The 18,038-nt window shown below is 44.7% G+C and overlaps 1 protein-coding gene across 4 annotated transcripts in view; it reads right to left on the bottom strand.

Moving 5' to 3' along the window:
- ANXA13 (annexin A13) overlaps positions 1-18,038 on the bottom strand; it is a 56,655-nt gene that overhangs the window by 21,459 nt on the left and 17,158 nt on the right. For all 4 annotated transcript variants that reach the window (XR_008477248.2, XR_008477249.2, XM_035276834.3 and 1 more), the window contains 2 exons: positions 10,909-10,984; positions 1,322-1,416 (listed from right to left, as the gene is read on the bottom strand). Coding sequence is in view for 2 of the 4 variants with exons in the window: in XM_035276834.3 (XP_035132725.1) it covers positions 1,322-1,416; positions 10,909-10,984 (171 nt within the window). In the remaining 2 variants the exon portion in view is untranslated. The remainder of the gene's footprint in view (positions 1-1,321; positions 1,417-10,908; positions 10,985-18,038) is intronic.

Genomic DNA, 18,038 nt, shown 5'->3' with positions numbered 1-18,038 from the left:
GGTGGCATGTGCCTGTAATCCCAGCTACTCAGGAGGCTGAGGCAGGAGAATCACCTGAACCCAGGAGGCAGAGGTTGCAGTGAGCCAAAATCACGCCATTGCACTCCAGCCTGGGCGAAAGAGTGAGGCTACGACTGAAAAAAAAAAAATCAGCTGCATCCATTTAAGTAAATGTAATTGAACTGAAGATGCACTTACTTTCACAAAAATTATGTTGACGAGCCTAACAGTAAGGAGAGAAGGAGAAAAAGCACAGTAGCACAGCCATTGGGACCATTTAGTGTGTGTGTAAATAGCTCTACTTATGGGTATTTGGGTCCTTCAGGAATGGATCCTGTTCTTGAAGTCAGAAGACTTGGGTGTGAGATTTGGATGTGAGCCCTGGCTCTTCTTTTTTTTTTTTTCTTTGTTAGGTGTGTGATTTTCCATAAGTCATTTATACATATACGCTTTACTTTTCCTGTGTGTAAAATGGAAACAATCATAGCTATCATCGCTTTTCAGTATTGGTACATGCTGGCATTATCTTGACTGATTCTCCCAGCAACCTGAGAAGGGAGCTAAGTTATTATCTTCATTCTATCCATGAAAAGACCAAGGCCTGAAGCACTTGTTACCTGCTCAATATCAAATAAATAGGAAAACCCATCTCCATCTTTCTAGATATCTATTTATATATATAGTGATTGAAATGGTAAAGGTTTGATAAATATAAATGAGAATACAGCATAATAATGGATATTCATTTTGCATAATAATACTAATGACACTGAGAAAAGGTTGTGTCCATTATATATTAATAAAGAAATAAGAAAGCTTAATGCATAACTGAAGACTTCTCTATATAACATTATTTTCAACAATAACAAGAATGAAAGAAAAGAGAGAAAATGTAAAGAAAAAAGGAGTTGATAGTTTAATGAAACGGAGGGTATTTTTTTTTGTTTTCTGTAACAATCACGTATGAAAAATTCCTGTATAAAGACCCACCTGCGGAAACTGATTTTCAAATTACTGATCTATCTACATATATAAAATTAGTCCAAATTAAGTAAAAAAACCACTAGGGTCTTAATAGAAAAATGAAGTCAATTTAAGAAATAATGAGTTTAAAAGGGTTGATTTTACAGACTATTAAGTTAACCGAGCAATTTCAGTTTTTCTGAATTTCATGAACGCTTTTAAGTGGTTATTTCAGTTTTCCTCCTGGGCTGACTTGATAAAGCTATAAAGATACTCTGTGTGGCTGTGGGGACGTGGGGAAGCTGAGACGGCCGAGGCCATGGCTGGGTGTGCGCTTGCTCACCACCCCTGGAATCACCTTGCCATATGTTGCCTTGTACTTTTGCTTGATTTGTTGCCTCTCCTCTGATGTCCTGCCCGATAAGATTTCAATGATAGCTGCTTCATTGGTTCCTAAAATGCAGGAGAAACAAACAAAGCCACAGTGAACAAGAAATAAGATGGAAGTTTTTTTAGTCCTGGGTGAGGAAGCCAGGACTCACAGCTTAAAGGTGGTTGGAGGCGTCTATGGAACAAAATGGACCCTCAGCTTTGATGCCTTGTGCTGCAAACTGTATTCTTTTCACTCAGACAAATAGCCATTGAGGCCTCACAGCGCATGGCACACAGTGCTAGGCGTCGCTGTGGAAAGAGAAACGAGTATGCCCGTTTCCCTAATTTTATTCCTAAGGAAATGAAAACCTATGTCCATACAACACTTGTACGTGAATGTTCATAGCAGCATTACTCATAATAGCTGCAAAGTGGAAACAACCCCAATGTTCATCACCTGAAGAATGAATAAACAAAATGTGGAGTCTCCATGCAATGGAATGTTATTTGGCCAGAAAAAGGAATGCATTACTGACAGATGTTAGAATACGCATGAACCTGGAACACATGATGCTAAGTGAAAGAAGTCAATCATCACAGATCACGTGTTATATAATTCCATTCATAGGAAAGTCCAGAATAGGAGAATATACGGAGGCTGGAAGTATACTAGTGGCTGGGGGTGGGTGGACTGCCTAGGGGGATGGTAGCTGGAGTCCAAGGCTTCTTTTTGAAGTGATGAAAATGTTCTAAAATCGACTGTGGTGGTGGTTGCATGTGTCTGTGAGTATTAAAAAACTGTTGAATTAAACACTTTAAAGGGTGAATTATATGGTGCATGAATTATAGCTCAATAAAAACATTTTTAAAAAGCAACAAGGAAAAGTATGGGCTGTTCCTCGGCCTCTGGATGCTTACAATTGCATGAACAAGACTAAGATACAGGCTCAAATTGTTACAGTATTAATCCCACCCATGTACTTGTTAATTTCAGGAGAGAAGTCCTGATTGAAACCATGAGGAAGGGTTGCCCCTTTTGACTCCTATTACCTCCGAATTATGCTATTTTTAAAAAAGATTTTTCCCTGATGCTCAAAGTAATGCAGGCTCATGGCAGCAATTTCATCAGTACTGAAAACTATAGTGAATAAGAAAGAAGGGGAGAAAATCCTTGTTTGAACCAGGAACCAGGATTGGAAAGATGACCCAGGTACTGCCAGTGTGGGAATGAGAAGGACTGTTTTAATATCAAACCCCATGTTAGATTTCTTCAGACTGGATTCAAATCATGGGTCCACCCTGTACAGACTACATGACACTGGATTTGCCTTGCCAAGTCTCAGTTTCCCACCTGTAAGATGGGGGTAATAGTATACAAGGCTATTGAGAGAATGAAATGTGAGGATCCAAGTATGGGTCCAGTCCGTGGTAGTCCTAAGAGTGCACCTGGGAAAGCCAGGACACCAGGAGATGTAAATGACCAGGTGCTTGGCACTGCCTCACATCCATGCAGGGCTTGCACAGGGACCAGCCTCCATGAATTGCTCACCCCAGTGACTAAGCTCGCTGGGATCAAGGCACAGCACTCAGCAGTCACAGGAGCTGGAGGAAGCGTCAGAGGCATTCTTGTCCAAACTCTTATTTACAGATGAGGAAGCTAAGGTACAACACAGCGCCTCTTCTCCATTCCTGCGAATACCTGACCATTCTACAGCATTTGAATTCTGCAGCAGAGAATTCTTTTTTCTGAGACAGGGTCTGGCTATGTCACCCAGGCTAGAGTGTAGTGGCATGATCACTGCAACCTCCACCTCCTGGATTCAAACAATTCTCCTGTCTCAGCCTCCCGGGTAACTGAGATTACAGGCACACACCACCATGCCCAGCTAATTTTTCTGTTTTTAGTAGAGATGGAGTTTCACCATGTTGGTCAGGCTGGTCTCAAACTCCTGGCCTCAGGTGGTCTGCCCACCTCAGCCTCCCAAAGTGCTGGGATTACCGGTGTGAACCACCACGTCCTGCCTGCAGTTGACAATTCTTTGTGTGAAACACCCTCCTAGATTGCTTTGAACAACCTTTCCTGGTTCTTCCTTTCTCCTCTCCATCACCTCCCTCTCAGCATCCTTGATTGGCCTTTCTTCTTCCACTTGCCTTTTAAACTCGGTTTTCAGTTCTCCTCTTTAGCTGGAGTCACTCCTTTCCCAGGCTACTGTCACCCTTTCACTGATGAATCCAAGATCAGTGCCTCTAGTCCTAATTTCTCCTCTGAGTTCAGGCCTTATTTTCAGTTGCCTGTAGCCAACTTCTCATGGATTTCCCAAGGCATTTCAACTTTCATCATAGCTTAAACTGAACTCATTTTGTCTATCCTTAAATCTACTCCCCACCCTGTTCCTTTGTCTCAGCACCTGGCATGACCTGTATTAGAGAAAATCCGAAGTCACCTTTGAGGGCCCACTTGTCTCTTTTACTCTCAAATACTACCAAGTCCCGTCTGTCTCACCTACGAGACACTCTTTGACCTGTTCCTCTCCTTCACTGCTACGGTCCCTGCCTAACGGGCCCTAAGTGTTTTTAGCCCCCACCCCAATATCAGGCTTTGTTCTCTGCCATCCACCTTGGGACGCTCGCATATGTTCATTTCATGCCATACTTCAAATAGTTTTAGTGATTCCTCTTGACTCGTGGAATTAAATCAGAAGCCCTTACAGTGACATTGAGGCTGCCCAAAGTTTGGTGTCATACTACTCTTCTGGCCCCATCTCTGTGCACAGCAGCCCAAGGCTTATTCATCTAATCTCGGCCATATTTAAGTTTCTGCTTCCTCTGTTCTTCCACAGCACACTATTTACACGTATATTTGTAGGATCACTGCAGTGAGTATCTAAGACTGCAGTGCGGACAGTCCGAGCCCGGCACCTGGGCGGGAGGGGCCACTGAATGGCAGATTGTCCTGTTACGGTGCCACTTACTGCTGTCTGGCTCTGGTTGGTGGATGGACCTGGATAAATGGCTGCTACCCAGCTGAGCCATCGGGATCCTGAAGAAACAAGATCGTGCTGATGAATTTTGATGAAAGGGTTGACAGCGGGAAAAGTCTAGGCCATGGGAATGGGAAATGAATGGAGGAAACCTGGCTGGAGATGGGGAAGTGAAAAAAAGGGAGCCCTGGGGAAAAAAAATGTGAGCTGTTTGCCCTCCCTCCGCTCTGGCACCAGCCCTCAAAGTCAATTTCAGAATGACAGAGACGGGACTTAGAAAGAGAGTCCTGAGCAGGAATCTGATTTGAGAACTGGGTTCCAAATCTTTGGGTCCTTGAACCGTTCACAACCTCAAGGAGTATTTTCACCTCTACAGCTCTGGGAACGTTTAGCTGTTTGGTTCCAACTGGAGAAACAGAAAATTCTAGGATGAACTCACTTGCGAAAATAACAGGAGTGAGTTGCCTGCCTGGTGCTGGCTTGGTTCCAACACCAGGATTTACCTTGTTCCCCTTCATTTCCTTCCGGAGCTTCGCCTCCATCATGGGTATCCAGTTACTCGTTCTATGACGCTATTGTGATTTTTTTTTTTTTAAAAAACTTCTGAGTGCCAGAAATCTCACTTTAAAAGGGATTTCTTTTTCTTGTAAATATGTCTTGAACCTACCCCTTTCTTTCCATTCAGGCTGCTCCTGTCCCAGATAAGAGCCTTGGCCTCTCAGTCCTGGATCCTGGCAGGTGCCAAGCTGGGAAAGAGCCTTTCTGCCCGCAGGAGGCCCATTCACTGCACTGGGCCAGCCAGGAAGCTGGGGCCCAAACCTGGCTCTCCCTTTTCCCTTGCCCCACATTCACTCAGACTAAGGCCTCTCCATTCTACCTCCTTAGTGCCTCTCAGATGCACACATTTCTCTCCATCCTCACCTCCACCCCATCACTCAGCAGAACGACAGATGCCACCCACATGCAGGTTCCTCTCTTGCTCTCACTTTTTCCAATCAGCGTTCACCACCCCCAGAACAACCATTCTGAAGTGCAGATTGGTCTGCTCACCCCTCTACTCCAAACTTTTCAGTATAGGCCCTTTCAAATGCAGAATGAGGCTTCAACTCTCCAGTGGGGCCTATGGGGTCATTTGGCCTCTCAAAATCTCATCCTTCTACCTGTTCTCTCCCAAGCTACTTTCCACCCACCTTGTAGATGATTTGCAGCTCCTAGAACAAACAACACTTTCTCTCTCACCTCTAGGCCTTTGCATGGGCTGTTACCCCCATCTGGAACATGCTGATCCTCACCTCCACTCCCACTTCTCCTTCAGGTCTCAACTCCCTGCACACTTCCGGATGGATGAGGCTTCTCTCCCTCTGTGTCCTGCATGCTGCCTGCTCTTCCTGTCTTTAACAGGACACACTCCAAGTTCCAAGGGAGCAGAGTGTTTTATTTACCACCGTATTCCAACAGAAGGCTGTCAGTATTTATCAGCTGATTTGCTGAATGAATGGATGCTTAAATGTGCATATATGAATGAATGAGGAAGTTTGCATGTCATTATGATGGAACCTTGTCTCTGTAGTGGTGTAGGCTGCATGTGATACTCAGATGGGTCTGCATAGCAAGGACCAATAGAAATCCTCCCTATTCTGGTGCCACATGTAGCCCACATCTGGATAATCAGGAAAATGAAATTAATATTAAAAATAATAGTGTTTTTTAGACGTTCTTTCTGGGAATACTTTACGAAAAGAGAGAGACCAACCCAAATGCTCTTCAATGATAGATTGGATAAAGAATATGTGGCACATATACACCATGGAATATTATGCAGCCATAAAAAAAGAATGAGTTCATGTCCTTTGCAGGGACATGGATGAAGCTGGAAACCATCATTCTCAGCAAACTGACATAGTAAAAGAAAACCAAACACTGCATATTCTCACTCATAAGTGGGAGTTGAACAATTAGAACACATGGACACAGGGAGGGGAACATCACACACCAGGCCCTGTAGAGGAGTGGGCGAATAGGAGAGGGAGAGCATTAGGAGAAGTAGCTAATGTAGATGATGGGTTGATGGGTGCAGCAAACCACCATGGCACAAGTATACTGATCTAACAAACCTGCACATTCAGCACATGCATCCCAGAACTTAAAGAAGAAGAATAATAACCTAATAAAAGTCTATGAAATTTTAAAGCTAAAAAAAAGCAAAGCAAAAAAAAAACCAGATTGCAAAACAGTCCTGAGGTGGGCCAGCAACAACCTGGAGGTGGGGGAGGCCATGAAAACGACACTGGATTTCCCCGAAGTCGTCTTTGAGTCCAGGTCTCAGGCTGTTCTGGGGATGTTTCTACCACCCGGTCACTGAACAGTGACCTAACTCTACATTTCACAATATGTGTGTCATATAAGCAGTGCTGCTGAATGATTTCCTGTAAATACTTACAATGGTTTGAGGCACAAGGGCTAGTCCCCAGTGGTTCTGGGAAAGGCCTTTTTTAAAATGAGAAAAGAAGGAGCCACACACTGGACACTGTAATTTCACAGCAGAGGTCACAGCCGGGGCGATAATCAGCCTCAGGAAGTGCCTCCTGGCCTCCTTGGTTTTGCTTTTCCCAGAAATTTTCTGGGATGACACCGAGTCACATTTCAGCAGGAATGGGGGCCACAGACAGGGTGGGAAACCCCCCAGGCCCAGGAGCCAGAGCAGTGATTGGGGCTGTGGTGGAGGCTTAGCTTTCTCTTGGGCTCCAACACCAGCCCAGTCTGCCTTGCCGAGCCCAGGAGGCTGCAGACCCCACTCTGGTGCTCAAGGGCCACTCTCTTCTGCTATCACCGCTGGGCCACGAAGTCCTTCATTTCTCCTTGGGAAGTGGGAGTGCAGGGGAGAAAGATGAAGTAAAGAATGGCACAGTCCTGCCTGCCTGAGCAGGTCACTGCTTCCCACTCATCCTCTGTCTCAGTTTCCTGAGGCTGCTGATTCAATGACCACAAATTTGGTGGCTTAAAACAACAGCAGCCTATTCCCGCACAGTTCTGGATGGTGGAAGTCTGAAATCCTGGTGTCGGCAGGCCCACAGTCCCACCAGCTGCCCAATGGCAGAGTCTGTTCCTTGCTTCTCCTGGCTTCTGCTGGGAACACTTAGCATTCTTGGGTTTGTGGCCTTATCTCTCTAATCTCTGTCTCTATCTTCTCATGGCCCTCTCTCTGTATGTCTTCTCCTCTGTCTCTTCTAAGGACACTAGTCATTAGATTTATGGTCTACCCAGGTAATTCAGGATAATCTCATCTCTGGATCCTTAACTTAATTATATCTGCAAGGACTCTTTTTCCAAATAATCATGTTCACAGGTTCTGGGGGGATATATTTTTGGGGAGCCCCCATTCAACCCAGTTTGCCCTCAGTAATGGAGAACAAGAGTGTACCTACTTGATGCTCATACTGATCTCATTGGCTTTGTGCCGATTTTGGATCCCAGCACAAAGATTTTGGATCCCAGAACAATATTGTTCCAAAGGAGGCAACCCACATATTAGGGCCACTGAAGTGCTGGGCTCCTTGTTCAACTCCCGCATATGAGTGAGAAGATGTGGTGTTTGGCTTTCTGTTCCAGCATTAGTTTGCTGAGAATGATGGTTTCCAGCTTCATCTGTGTCCCTGCAAAGGGCATAAACTCATTCTTTTTTATGGCTGTGTTGTATTCCGCGGTGTATATGTGCCACGTTTTCTTTATCCAGTCTATCAATAATGGGCATTTTGGATTGGTCTCTCTCTCTTTTTTAAAAGAATTCCCAGGAAGAAAGTCTAAAAAATACTATTATTATTATTTTGAGACAGAGTTTTGCTTTTGTTGCCTAGGCTGGAGTGCAATGGTGCAATCTCAGCTCACTGCAACCTCTGCCTCCCAGGTTCAAGCAATTCTTCTACCTCAGCTTCCCGTAGCTGGGATTACTGGCATGTGCCACTTTGCCTGGCTAATTTTGTATTTTTAGTAGAGATGAAAATATTAATTTCATTTTCCTGATTATCCAGATGAGGGCTGCATGTGGCATCAGAGGGAGGATTTCTATTGGTCCTTGCTACACAGACCCATCTGAGTATCACATGCAACCTACACCACTTCAAAGACAAGGTTCTGTCATGATGACATACAAACTTCCTGATTCATTCATTCATTCATTCTTTCATACATACACATTCTTTCATATAGGCTCTGCTGGGCTCTGTGTATATGCACAATGAGATGCTGGCCTCTGCATAGTGATTGCCTGGAGCTGAAGGGAGGGAGGGGCTGCTAATAGGTGTGGGGTTTATTTCTGGGGTGATGAAATGTTCTGGAATTAGTGGTGATGGTTTCAAAATCTTGTGAATATACTAAAACTCTGAATTGCATGCTGCAAAAGGGTGAATTTTATGGTTTGCAAATTATATCTCAATAAGCAGAAAAATTAATAAAACATTCTGTGGACTGAGATGGCTCCTACCTGTTGTTAATGATACTGAGCAATGTCTTCTTAGTCTGTCCCCCTCCCCTCCAGGACTGCAGCCATGTGGCTGAGGAGCCCTAGCTAGGATGTCTCTAAATCAGTGGCATTTGGAGTGAGTGTTGAGAGTAGGTTCACTCCCGGTGTTCCCCACTTACTGGCTTGGTGACTGACTGTCTTACTTAACATGGAAGATCCTTAGTTTCCTCAGCTGGAAAATTGATTTTTGTAAGAACTTGTTGAGATTTGTATATGGAGTGCTTAGCCCAATGCCTGAGAGCTTAACAGTTTCTCAATAATGTAAAAAAGAAAATCTGGGAAACGAATCCACTTTGCCCTTTGACCCCTCTGTCCTCTTCAGTGATTTCACTTGCTTGTTGTTCTGGAACTCCTGATCAGCAAACCCGGGTCAATCAATTTCTCATTTTACCTTCAAGGCTACAGGGGAAAATCACACAACCACATGGTCTGGAGCCATGAGAAACCATGATCTCTTTACTCAGTGTGCCCCTCAGTGTGCATCAGTTGTTTCTGCTGATTGTCTACCCCTTCTCTGCTACTCAAGGGCTATTTCAAGCCACCACACAAGCCCCATTGTCAAACCCTTCTCTTCAGCAGATAACCTCACCTCCCACTCAGTAAGCAATGTCAGGTTACCAGACATGGGTGCCTTCAGTTTCTCCGCCAACAACACCATGAAGTTATCTACTCCAGCTGTCAGTCTCAGCGCCTTCTCTCTCTGTCCTGTTCAAGGGAAATCCTTGCATCTGTGCTTTGGATCTTACCCTCTCCCAGGCTTCTGGGACTAGACCTTGTGTCATGAGCAGCTTCCTTGAATCATAGGACCTCTCTTCATGGCCCTAGACCGAGAAGCTCTCTCCCTCATCCCACCCTGGTCCCTGGTCTGCCTTAGTTTTGACTTCTTGCTGAGTTCCCCCGTCTTGGCCATGCACTGACCCTTAGGATATAAACAGCTTCTCCATTTTCAACTCTTGATTGTTGCTCTTGGCCAATTTTGCACTCATTTGATCTACTTCTACATGCTGCTTCGAGGTCCCTAATCCAGCTCTCATCAGACTCAATTTCCCCATCATCTCCCAGGGAGGGGATCAGAGAGGTTTAGATCATACCAGGTGAGATGGTTTGGCTGTGTTCTCACCCAAATCTCATCTTGAATTATAGCTCCTATAATTCCCACATGTTGTGAGAGGGACCCGGTGGGAGATAATTAAATCATGGGGCTGGTTTTCTTCCTACTGTTCTCGTGGTAGTGAATAAGTCTCACGAGATTAGGTGGTTTCATAAGGGTAAACCTCTTTCACTTGGTTCTCAATTCTCTCTTGCCTGCCGCCATGTAAGAAGTCCCTCTGCTCTTGTTTCATCTTCTGTCATGCTTGTGAGGCCTCCTCAGCCATGTGGAATTGTGAGTCCATTAAATCTCTCTCTCTCTCTTTTTTTTTTTTCTTTTTTGAGACAGTTTTGCTCTTGTTGCCCAGGCTGTAGTGCAATGGTGCTATCTTGGCTCACCACAACCTCTGCCTCCTGGATTCAAGCGATTCTCCTGCCTCAGCCTCCCAAGTAGCTGGGATTACAGGCATGCACCACTATGCCTGGCTAATTTTGTATTTTTAGTAGAGACAGGGTTTCTCCATGTTGATCAGGCTGTTCCTGAACACCTGACGTCAGGTGATCTGCCCGCCTTGGCCTCCCAAAGTGCTGGGATTACAGGTGTGAGCCACCACACCCAGCCTATAAACCTCTTTCTGTTTGTAAATTACCCTGTCTCAGATATGTCTTTATTAGCAGTGTGAGAACAGACTAATACACCAGGATTGTATGAACTGTACTTCTCATGAGGGTTCTCTCACCTCAAGGTCGAATTAAATGTCACACTATCCAACTCTTAACTCTTATATAGAATCCTGAAAAGTAACAGGATCTGACTATAATTTCAAGAACTTTAATAAAGAGGTCAATGGAAGTGATTGACTTGAGTTAGCTTGGAATACACAGATGGTGAGATGTCCCCTTCCTAACATCATGGGAAAGTTGGACAGGAGACCAAGTTTAATCAACTTCAGAAGTAAATTAGCAACAAAATGTCTCTCATACCCATTCCTTTGCAGGCTTTGTTCAGCTTTTTGGCATCTTGATCCACATCAAAACCCTGAGGACTGCTTGCTTTAGCCTGGAAAAATAATTGAAAAGGTGAGATGACAATATAGACATGGCTAAATGATCTCTGGGTAAAATCGGTAGCAAACTAGAGGACCAAGCAGTCATCCTAACCAGGGACCAATCACTCCACACACTGGCACATGTGGAAATCAGCTGGGGAGACTCTGCCCCAGAGAGGTGGCTGGTACTCCTTGGGGCCAGCTGGCTTTGGATGACCAGGAGAATGGGTCCCTCTGTTCTCAAAGACAATCATCCTGGCCAGCTCTGCAATGAGGGATTTTCATATCAACCTCACCTTTGTGTGTCTGCCTCTGATACAAAGAATAATACTGTGGGCCAGTGTCCTGGATTGATGGTTCTCCCCACTTGCCACGAGACACAGCTATGTCTAAGGAATAGGTCAGAAGCTGAGGGTTCTAGGATCTTACTACAGGTTCATTTGGTGACTTGGATCTTTGCCATCCATACAAGGAGAGACATATATTTTGGTTTGTTGGAGACACTATAGGAACCAGTAAAAGCACAGTTTTGGTTTTAGTGCTCCTTAGGAAGATAAAGTCATGTTTATATACTGTGCTGAGCTGTTTCCCATACTTCAGTCATTGGCATAATACATGCACTATTGCACCCACAGTTACCTGTGTCTCAATAATAAGCAAATTATTGTTTACTTTTTATTTTCCTTTCAATTGACATTCATTTTTACTTAAAGTTTCTTAAAAAGGAAATTTTTGGGAGCACAAAAATGGAAACCTGTGAGGTTAATTGCAGTTACGCAGCTGGTAGCTAGGAACACACCCCGAGTTTCCTGCCTTTGCCTTTTCTCACAGAGCTTCTCCTAAGTGATACGTGTCCATATATTTTCTTTTCTTTCTTACTTTTTTTTCAATTTTAGACAGAGTCTCACTCTGTCATCCAGGCTGGAGTGAAATGATGTGATCTCAGCTTGCTACAACTTCTGCCTCCTGAGTTCAAGTGATTCTCATGCCTCAGCCTCCCCAGTAGTTGGGATTGTAGGTGCATGCCACCACACCTGGCTAATTTCTTGTATTTTTAGTAGAGATGGGGTTTTGCCATGTTTCCCAGGCTGGTCTTGAACTCCTGAGCTCGGGCAATCTGCCCGCCTCAGCCTCCCAAAGTGCTGGGATTACAGGCATGAGCCACCGTGCCCAGCATGTCCATATATTTTCTATCCTTCTGTAAGGCTGGTTTAAGCGCTGCTGGCGGTACCAGTGCGGTTCAACTCTCCCCGGCCTCATTTCCTTCGGCACCTAGTGGAAGTGAACAGTAAACTGCATGCGGCTCAGTGGGGATGTTGCCTTTCTCTGCACAGTATCCTTATTTTCCTTATTTCCCCTTCCCCCATTGTATGGTCTCTTGGGGGCTGCCAGTCATGAGGCTCGAACCCCTTTGTCCTGCCCTTGGTCACCCATGTGGGCACGTGCCCTGTGACTCTGGCAGTCAGGATTGGTTCAGCTGTGTAGATGTAATCCAAGCAGAATTTGAGTCAATTAGAGTCTTTCCCTTGGCTGATATATAGATACTGAGAGAGATACATGTCTCTCTCCTACTGGGTCTGCTAGGGTGAAAGTGAGTGAGTCTAGGGCTCTTAGCGGCATTTTGTCCACTACATAAAGTGGGCGGTGGAGGGGAGAGAGAGGGGGAGAGAGAGAGAGAGCGAGGGGGGGGGAGAGAGAGAGAGAGAGAGAGAGAGAGAGAGAGAGAGAGAGACAGAGACAGAGACAGAGACAGAGACAGAGACAGAGACAGAGAGAGAATATAACACAGTGCAAATCCTCAGACACGGCAGTGTCTGTGTCCTTGGGCTTCCCAGTTTCATTAACTAGCAAACTTCCTTGGTTTAAGTTAATATGAGTTTGGTGCATCCTTGTGATTCAAAGTGTCCTAGCTAATATCTGTGGACTGAAGGTGAGCTGGCTTGAGGCTTTGGTTAATGAAGAATTATAGACTCCTAGAGCAGAAAGGATCTTCAGGGCCACCTATCACCTCCCTGACTTGTGGAATGTGAGGGCATGGCCCATCTTGAAGCATCTGTCCCTGAAACAAGCCAGGAAGGGGAATGTCATTGTTGTACACCTGCTGTATGCCAGGCAGTTTATAGATCTTTCTTCATTATGCATAGGGAAGAGTAGGTATTACTAGTCTATCTGCCAAATAAGGAAACCTGGGTTCAGGCAGGTTAGATCATTTGTTTGAGGTCTTGCAGGATGCAGGACTGCACCCAGCTCAATTTGCCTCCTAAAGCCTGTGCTCTGAGCAGTAGTCAATACTGCCTTGCATTCTATGACTGGAGCTTCCATGATCCGACAGAGGGGTCGGATGACTCTAAAGTCACAGAATGACACCTGCTGTTTTCCTTATCCAAATCTGTTGTGAGATATAAGAAAGCTATTTGGTGCTTTTGAAGTCTTGTTGATAGGACTAGCTACATCATTTGCTGGGCTTAGTACAAAATGAAAGTGCAGGGTTCCTTGCTCAAAAAGGACTAAGAATTTCAACAGGGTAATATGAGAGTATTAAACCAAGCACAGAGCCCTTCCGAGCATGGGGTCCTGTGCAGTTGCACAGGCTGCACACTTATAAAGCCCACCCTGCTTTCGATCAAATTCTGAAGGAGCTGGTCCTCTGAGTGTGGAAGTAGTAACTTCAAAATCATAACGGTGTCTTTGCTTTTCATCCAAAGTATTATGGAGTGCCCAGGAAGTGAGGGTGAATTGAACCAGGGCAACAGAAATCTCCTATCAATAGGCTACTTCAGAAGCTGTTCTCTATGTCCTGTTAGTCTCATCAGTGCAGAGAATTTGGTGGGACACATGATCTGTCCCACTTCACAACTGACATGCTGAAACAGAGAAATGGAGCTCTGCCAATGGTTGTGCGGGTTATGCCCTGGCTGAGGGTCTGGGGCAGAACTGAGCTGGGGGCACACTTTGCCACGCCTGATGCTGGCAGGACTGCTTCCCCTGGAGGGTCACCTTTTCCTCATTTGCACAAAGGAGCTGGGAGGGCTTGTGGAGGCCATGTGGAGAGTTGTCTAAGGCCACCTGGCCAGGCAGGTTGAGTGGGAGCCGGGGCTAGAACCAGAGTTTCTGATTCTGGCAGATCTAACACGACATGCCTGTCCCTCATCCCCTTCCTGTTTTAGGGAGGCTGTTCCATGATACAAATATCATAGAGTTGTAGGAGCTCAGGGGTGAGACAAAAGAATGCTCTAAACATGCCCAAGACAAAAAAACCTAGTAAATAAGTGTCATTTGATCCAAAATAACTCTGATATCTGGGAGGTGCAGCAGGAGAGTGTTGAGTCATGTGTTATGAATGGAGATAAAATTGGGACTTAATTTTTTCTTTTTTTCTTTCTTTAAAAATTTTTTTTGAGACAGGGTCTCAGTCTATCACCCAGGCTGGAGTGCAGTGGTACAATTTCAGCTCACTGCAGCCTCTGCTTCCCAGGTTCAAGCTATTCTCCTGCCTCAGCCACCCAAGTAGCTGGGATTACCAGCACATGCCACTGTGCCTGGCTAATTTTGTATTTTTAGTAGAGATGGGGTTTCACCATGTTGCTCAGGCTGGTCTCAAACTCCTGAGCTCAAGTGATCCATCCACCTTGGCCTCCCAAGTGCTGGGATTACAGGTACTAGCCACCACACCCGGCCTTCTCTTTATTTTTTTCTTTACAAATAATGTGGGTAGGACTCTGTATCAGAGGCACCACCATCAGCAGGGCAGACTGAAGTCCCAGTCCCCTGACTCCCTGCGGGAACCACTGTTAACCACGTTAGTCATCTTTCCTAATCAGCTTGAGAAGATAATTCAGGCTTGTTCCTTGTAACAGCAGGATATCTGATGTCGAAGTGAAGGAATCATGTGATGTCATTTTAAAAGAGAGAAAGAAAAAGAAAACAGTCCGTTTGGCGCTGTCCCCTCTATGTGGTGGGGCTGCCTCCACAATGGCCGCATTCAGAAGCGATGCTCAGTGCTGATGCAACTGGTGTCCAGTGGCTTGTCCCCAGGAGCTGGTACTGAACTTCTTCTCAGGGATGTACATGGAGCGGACATTCCCTGCCCATTGTTCATTGTTAATGGGATAGACAGCTGATGATGGGGCCTCAGGCCTGTTTGCTTATCAGGAGATATAGTTTTTGAAACCTGAAGCAACTGAGCAGAACTTCTGCAATCAGTGAGAATGCAAGTCAGGTATAGAATGGGCTGCAGGGGCTCCAGGATGGGCTCAGACATGCTTGTAAGGATTTAGGAGACCACACGGATGTTCCACTTGTTTTCAACTATGAGACACTGAAGAGGCAGGGCAACGTTCCTTGTTCTGTTTTCTTTCCATTTGTTTATTTTTTAACAGTACTTGAAATGACACTCGGGAGACAGATAAAAACAGCACAAGATATTAAATGTCGGTAAAAATAATTTTAGAAGTCTGGGCTTTGAGCCCACAGGAATCCTGGTTTGAATGTGGATCTGCCTCTTAGCAGCTGTGCGAACTTGGGCCATGAACCTCTAAGCCACCATTTCCTCATCTGTAAAATGGGGACTGTCTCTGCATTGCAAGTCTTGAGGCTTGCGTGAAATAACTTCAATGCCAGATACACGGGGAGCTACGTAAATGTTAGTCCTTTCCCTGCCTCTTTGCATTTCTTGGCTTTTTGCCTTGTGATATTTATAAGATTTCATAAAAGTGATACTTTTAAGATTTCATAAAGGTGATATTTATGGAGATTTCAATTCTGCATATTTAGGTTTAACAGGTTTGGAAGATATGTATACAAAGATATTTATATGCACACACGTACCATATGTAGATATATAGGTTTCTAATTCATACATTTTGATCTCAGATGGATAGATATCTCCCAAACTTGTCAAATATTTATCTTACAATGCCCCAAGCAGCATCATTATTTATAATAGGTGGCCATTGAAGATATAATAGTAAAGTTGAAGAATGTGGCTTTATTGTCAGAGTGAATTTGAGTCCCAGCATAACTGCTTATTAGCTGTGTGACTCCGGGCAAATTACAGAACCTCTCTGTGATGTGCATTCTTCATGGGCATAAGGGAGATGGCTGCACTTGAGTTGGGAGTAGGTGAGGTGGCTTTCCGACGCAGCATGTCTTAAAGGGTTTGGAGTGCAGATGCACAACTCCACGCTTTACGTAACCACGCCATGTGAGGCGCATTAAGTAACCACTCATATGCACCACTCACATGTGCTAGTGCTTGGCTGGCAGCCACTATTGTCTGTAAAAGGCATAATTACCCTGCTAACGCTGTACCTATGGCTTGGGGCTCCAGGCTTGCTAGAGCCCAGAGAGAGAAAAGCCACGATGAAATTCCCTGCGATTCCTGGAGTGTTTTTCCAGCTACCTGCCACCCCATGACATTTTTCCGGCCTTCAGTTAGAAACTAAGAGTGGTAAATGGGTATAATCATAGTGCCTACCTTGTAAGTCTCCTGGAAGAATTTAAATAAAGTTATTCATGCAAAGCATCTAAATCGAAGCCTGGCTGACAGCATGGGTTTAGTAAATGCGAACAATTGATTATTCGTTGAAGGCAAATCAGCAATAAACTTTCCAGAATATTTCAAACTCCTTTCCTGCTTGAGGAGTTTCCACCTTGTAAATGGCACTCTAAAGATCGGCTTCTCACTGGTCACCTGCAGTTTGGATCTAAAGTTCCAGACATATATGTCACATGGGGGAGTCCTGCGGTGGAGTCCAGGTGGCCTGGCATGATGTCTCAACATCACACCTTGTTAGCTGTCTCATTTGACAAGTGTGATTATTCACACCTCATGGGGTGTGAGGCTCTCCCTGGGATACCACTCTGGTGACGTGCTGGTTCCTCGGGTCTAGAATGGAAGCAAGTGCTGTCAGCTCTATGAAAGGCATTGCCTGGTACATGAATAAGGCACCCCTGGGCTAGGGGGACTTCCTACCTTGGTTTTGCTTCCTTCTAATAGATCTACATGTCCTTCTCTGTGTATCTATGTTCCTGTGTTCCCTTATCTAAAACAAGGGCGTGAATGATCTCCAGTTTTATCAAAGGAGGAAGCATAGAAAATAAACTGAGATGCTCTGATCCTAGGAAGCAGTGTCACCTTGGCAGAAAGAATGCAGAAAACACCCACGCTGAGAAATAACTCAGGGCTGTGCCTGCTGCCATGGAGCAGATTGCCCAGGAGGGAGGTCAGCTCTCTTGAATCAAGATTCTGATGCCCCCAGCAAGAAGAACCAGAATGGAAAAACAGACCCCTGATCACATGCCTTCTGTCCCTGTCCAATTCAAGGAAGTCTTAACTCTTATAATAGAAATGGAACATTCTAGGAACATCGTCCAGGTTGCAGCAAATTCTGGGGATGGAGTGTGTGAAGGAGTTTGCTGAGGGTTATGATTTGCAAATTGGTTGTTCTATGTATTATATAGTAACCAGCATCTTCCAGAACGCCGCCAAAAATACACTCATTTAATCACATTTATACTTGTCAGTCCTTGTGTCCTGATTTTCTATTTGAATAGCTTCAAGTCTGGACAATAAGAATAGACTGTCTCATGAGAGGCATGTGAATTAATTAAGAAGAAATATGTTGCAGGAAAATTAGACTCTCCTCTAAATTATTCTTCCTTCTCTTTCTCCTTTGTCTCCTCCTCTTTTTCTTCTTCCTTTCTTTCCTCCCTTATCGTCCTTCATCAAACAGGTATTGAAAATCTATTGTATGCTAAGCACTACCCAGATCCCTGTTCCCAGGGAAATAAGCATGTCAATTTACACATGACAATTGCATTATGATACAGTAAGCACTTTTGGGTGTAAATAGCTGAGAGGAGAAAGGAATTTTTATGGAGTTGACATTTGTGCTGGTTCTTGAAGGGTGGTAGGAATTAGGCAAGCAATTAAATAAAAGGGAGAGGTGGAGGTAGAAGGAAGACATGCCAGGGAGAGATGGCAGCCTGATGCTTTCAGAGTCTGTGTACGTGGGTGTTTACTATGACCTATGAATGTGTTAACATGATTGCATCTAATCATGA

Source organism: Callithrix jacchus, chromosome 16 (genome assembly GCF_049354715.1).
Source record: "Callithrix jacchus isolate 240 chromosome 16, calJac240_pri, whole genome shotgun sequence".
Lineage (NCBI taxonomy): Eukaryota > Metazoa > Chordata > Mammalia > Primates > Cebidae > Callithrix > Callithrix jacchus.
Note: the sequence above shows the minus strand (reverse complement) of the source record. Positions and strands in the feature narration are given on the sequence as shown.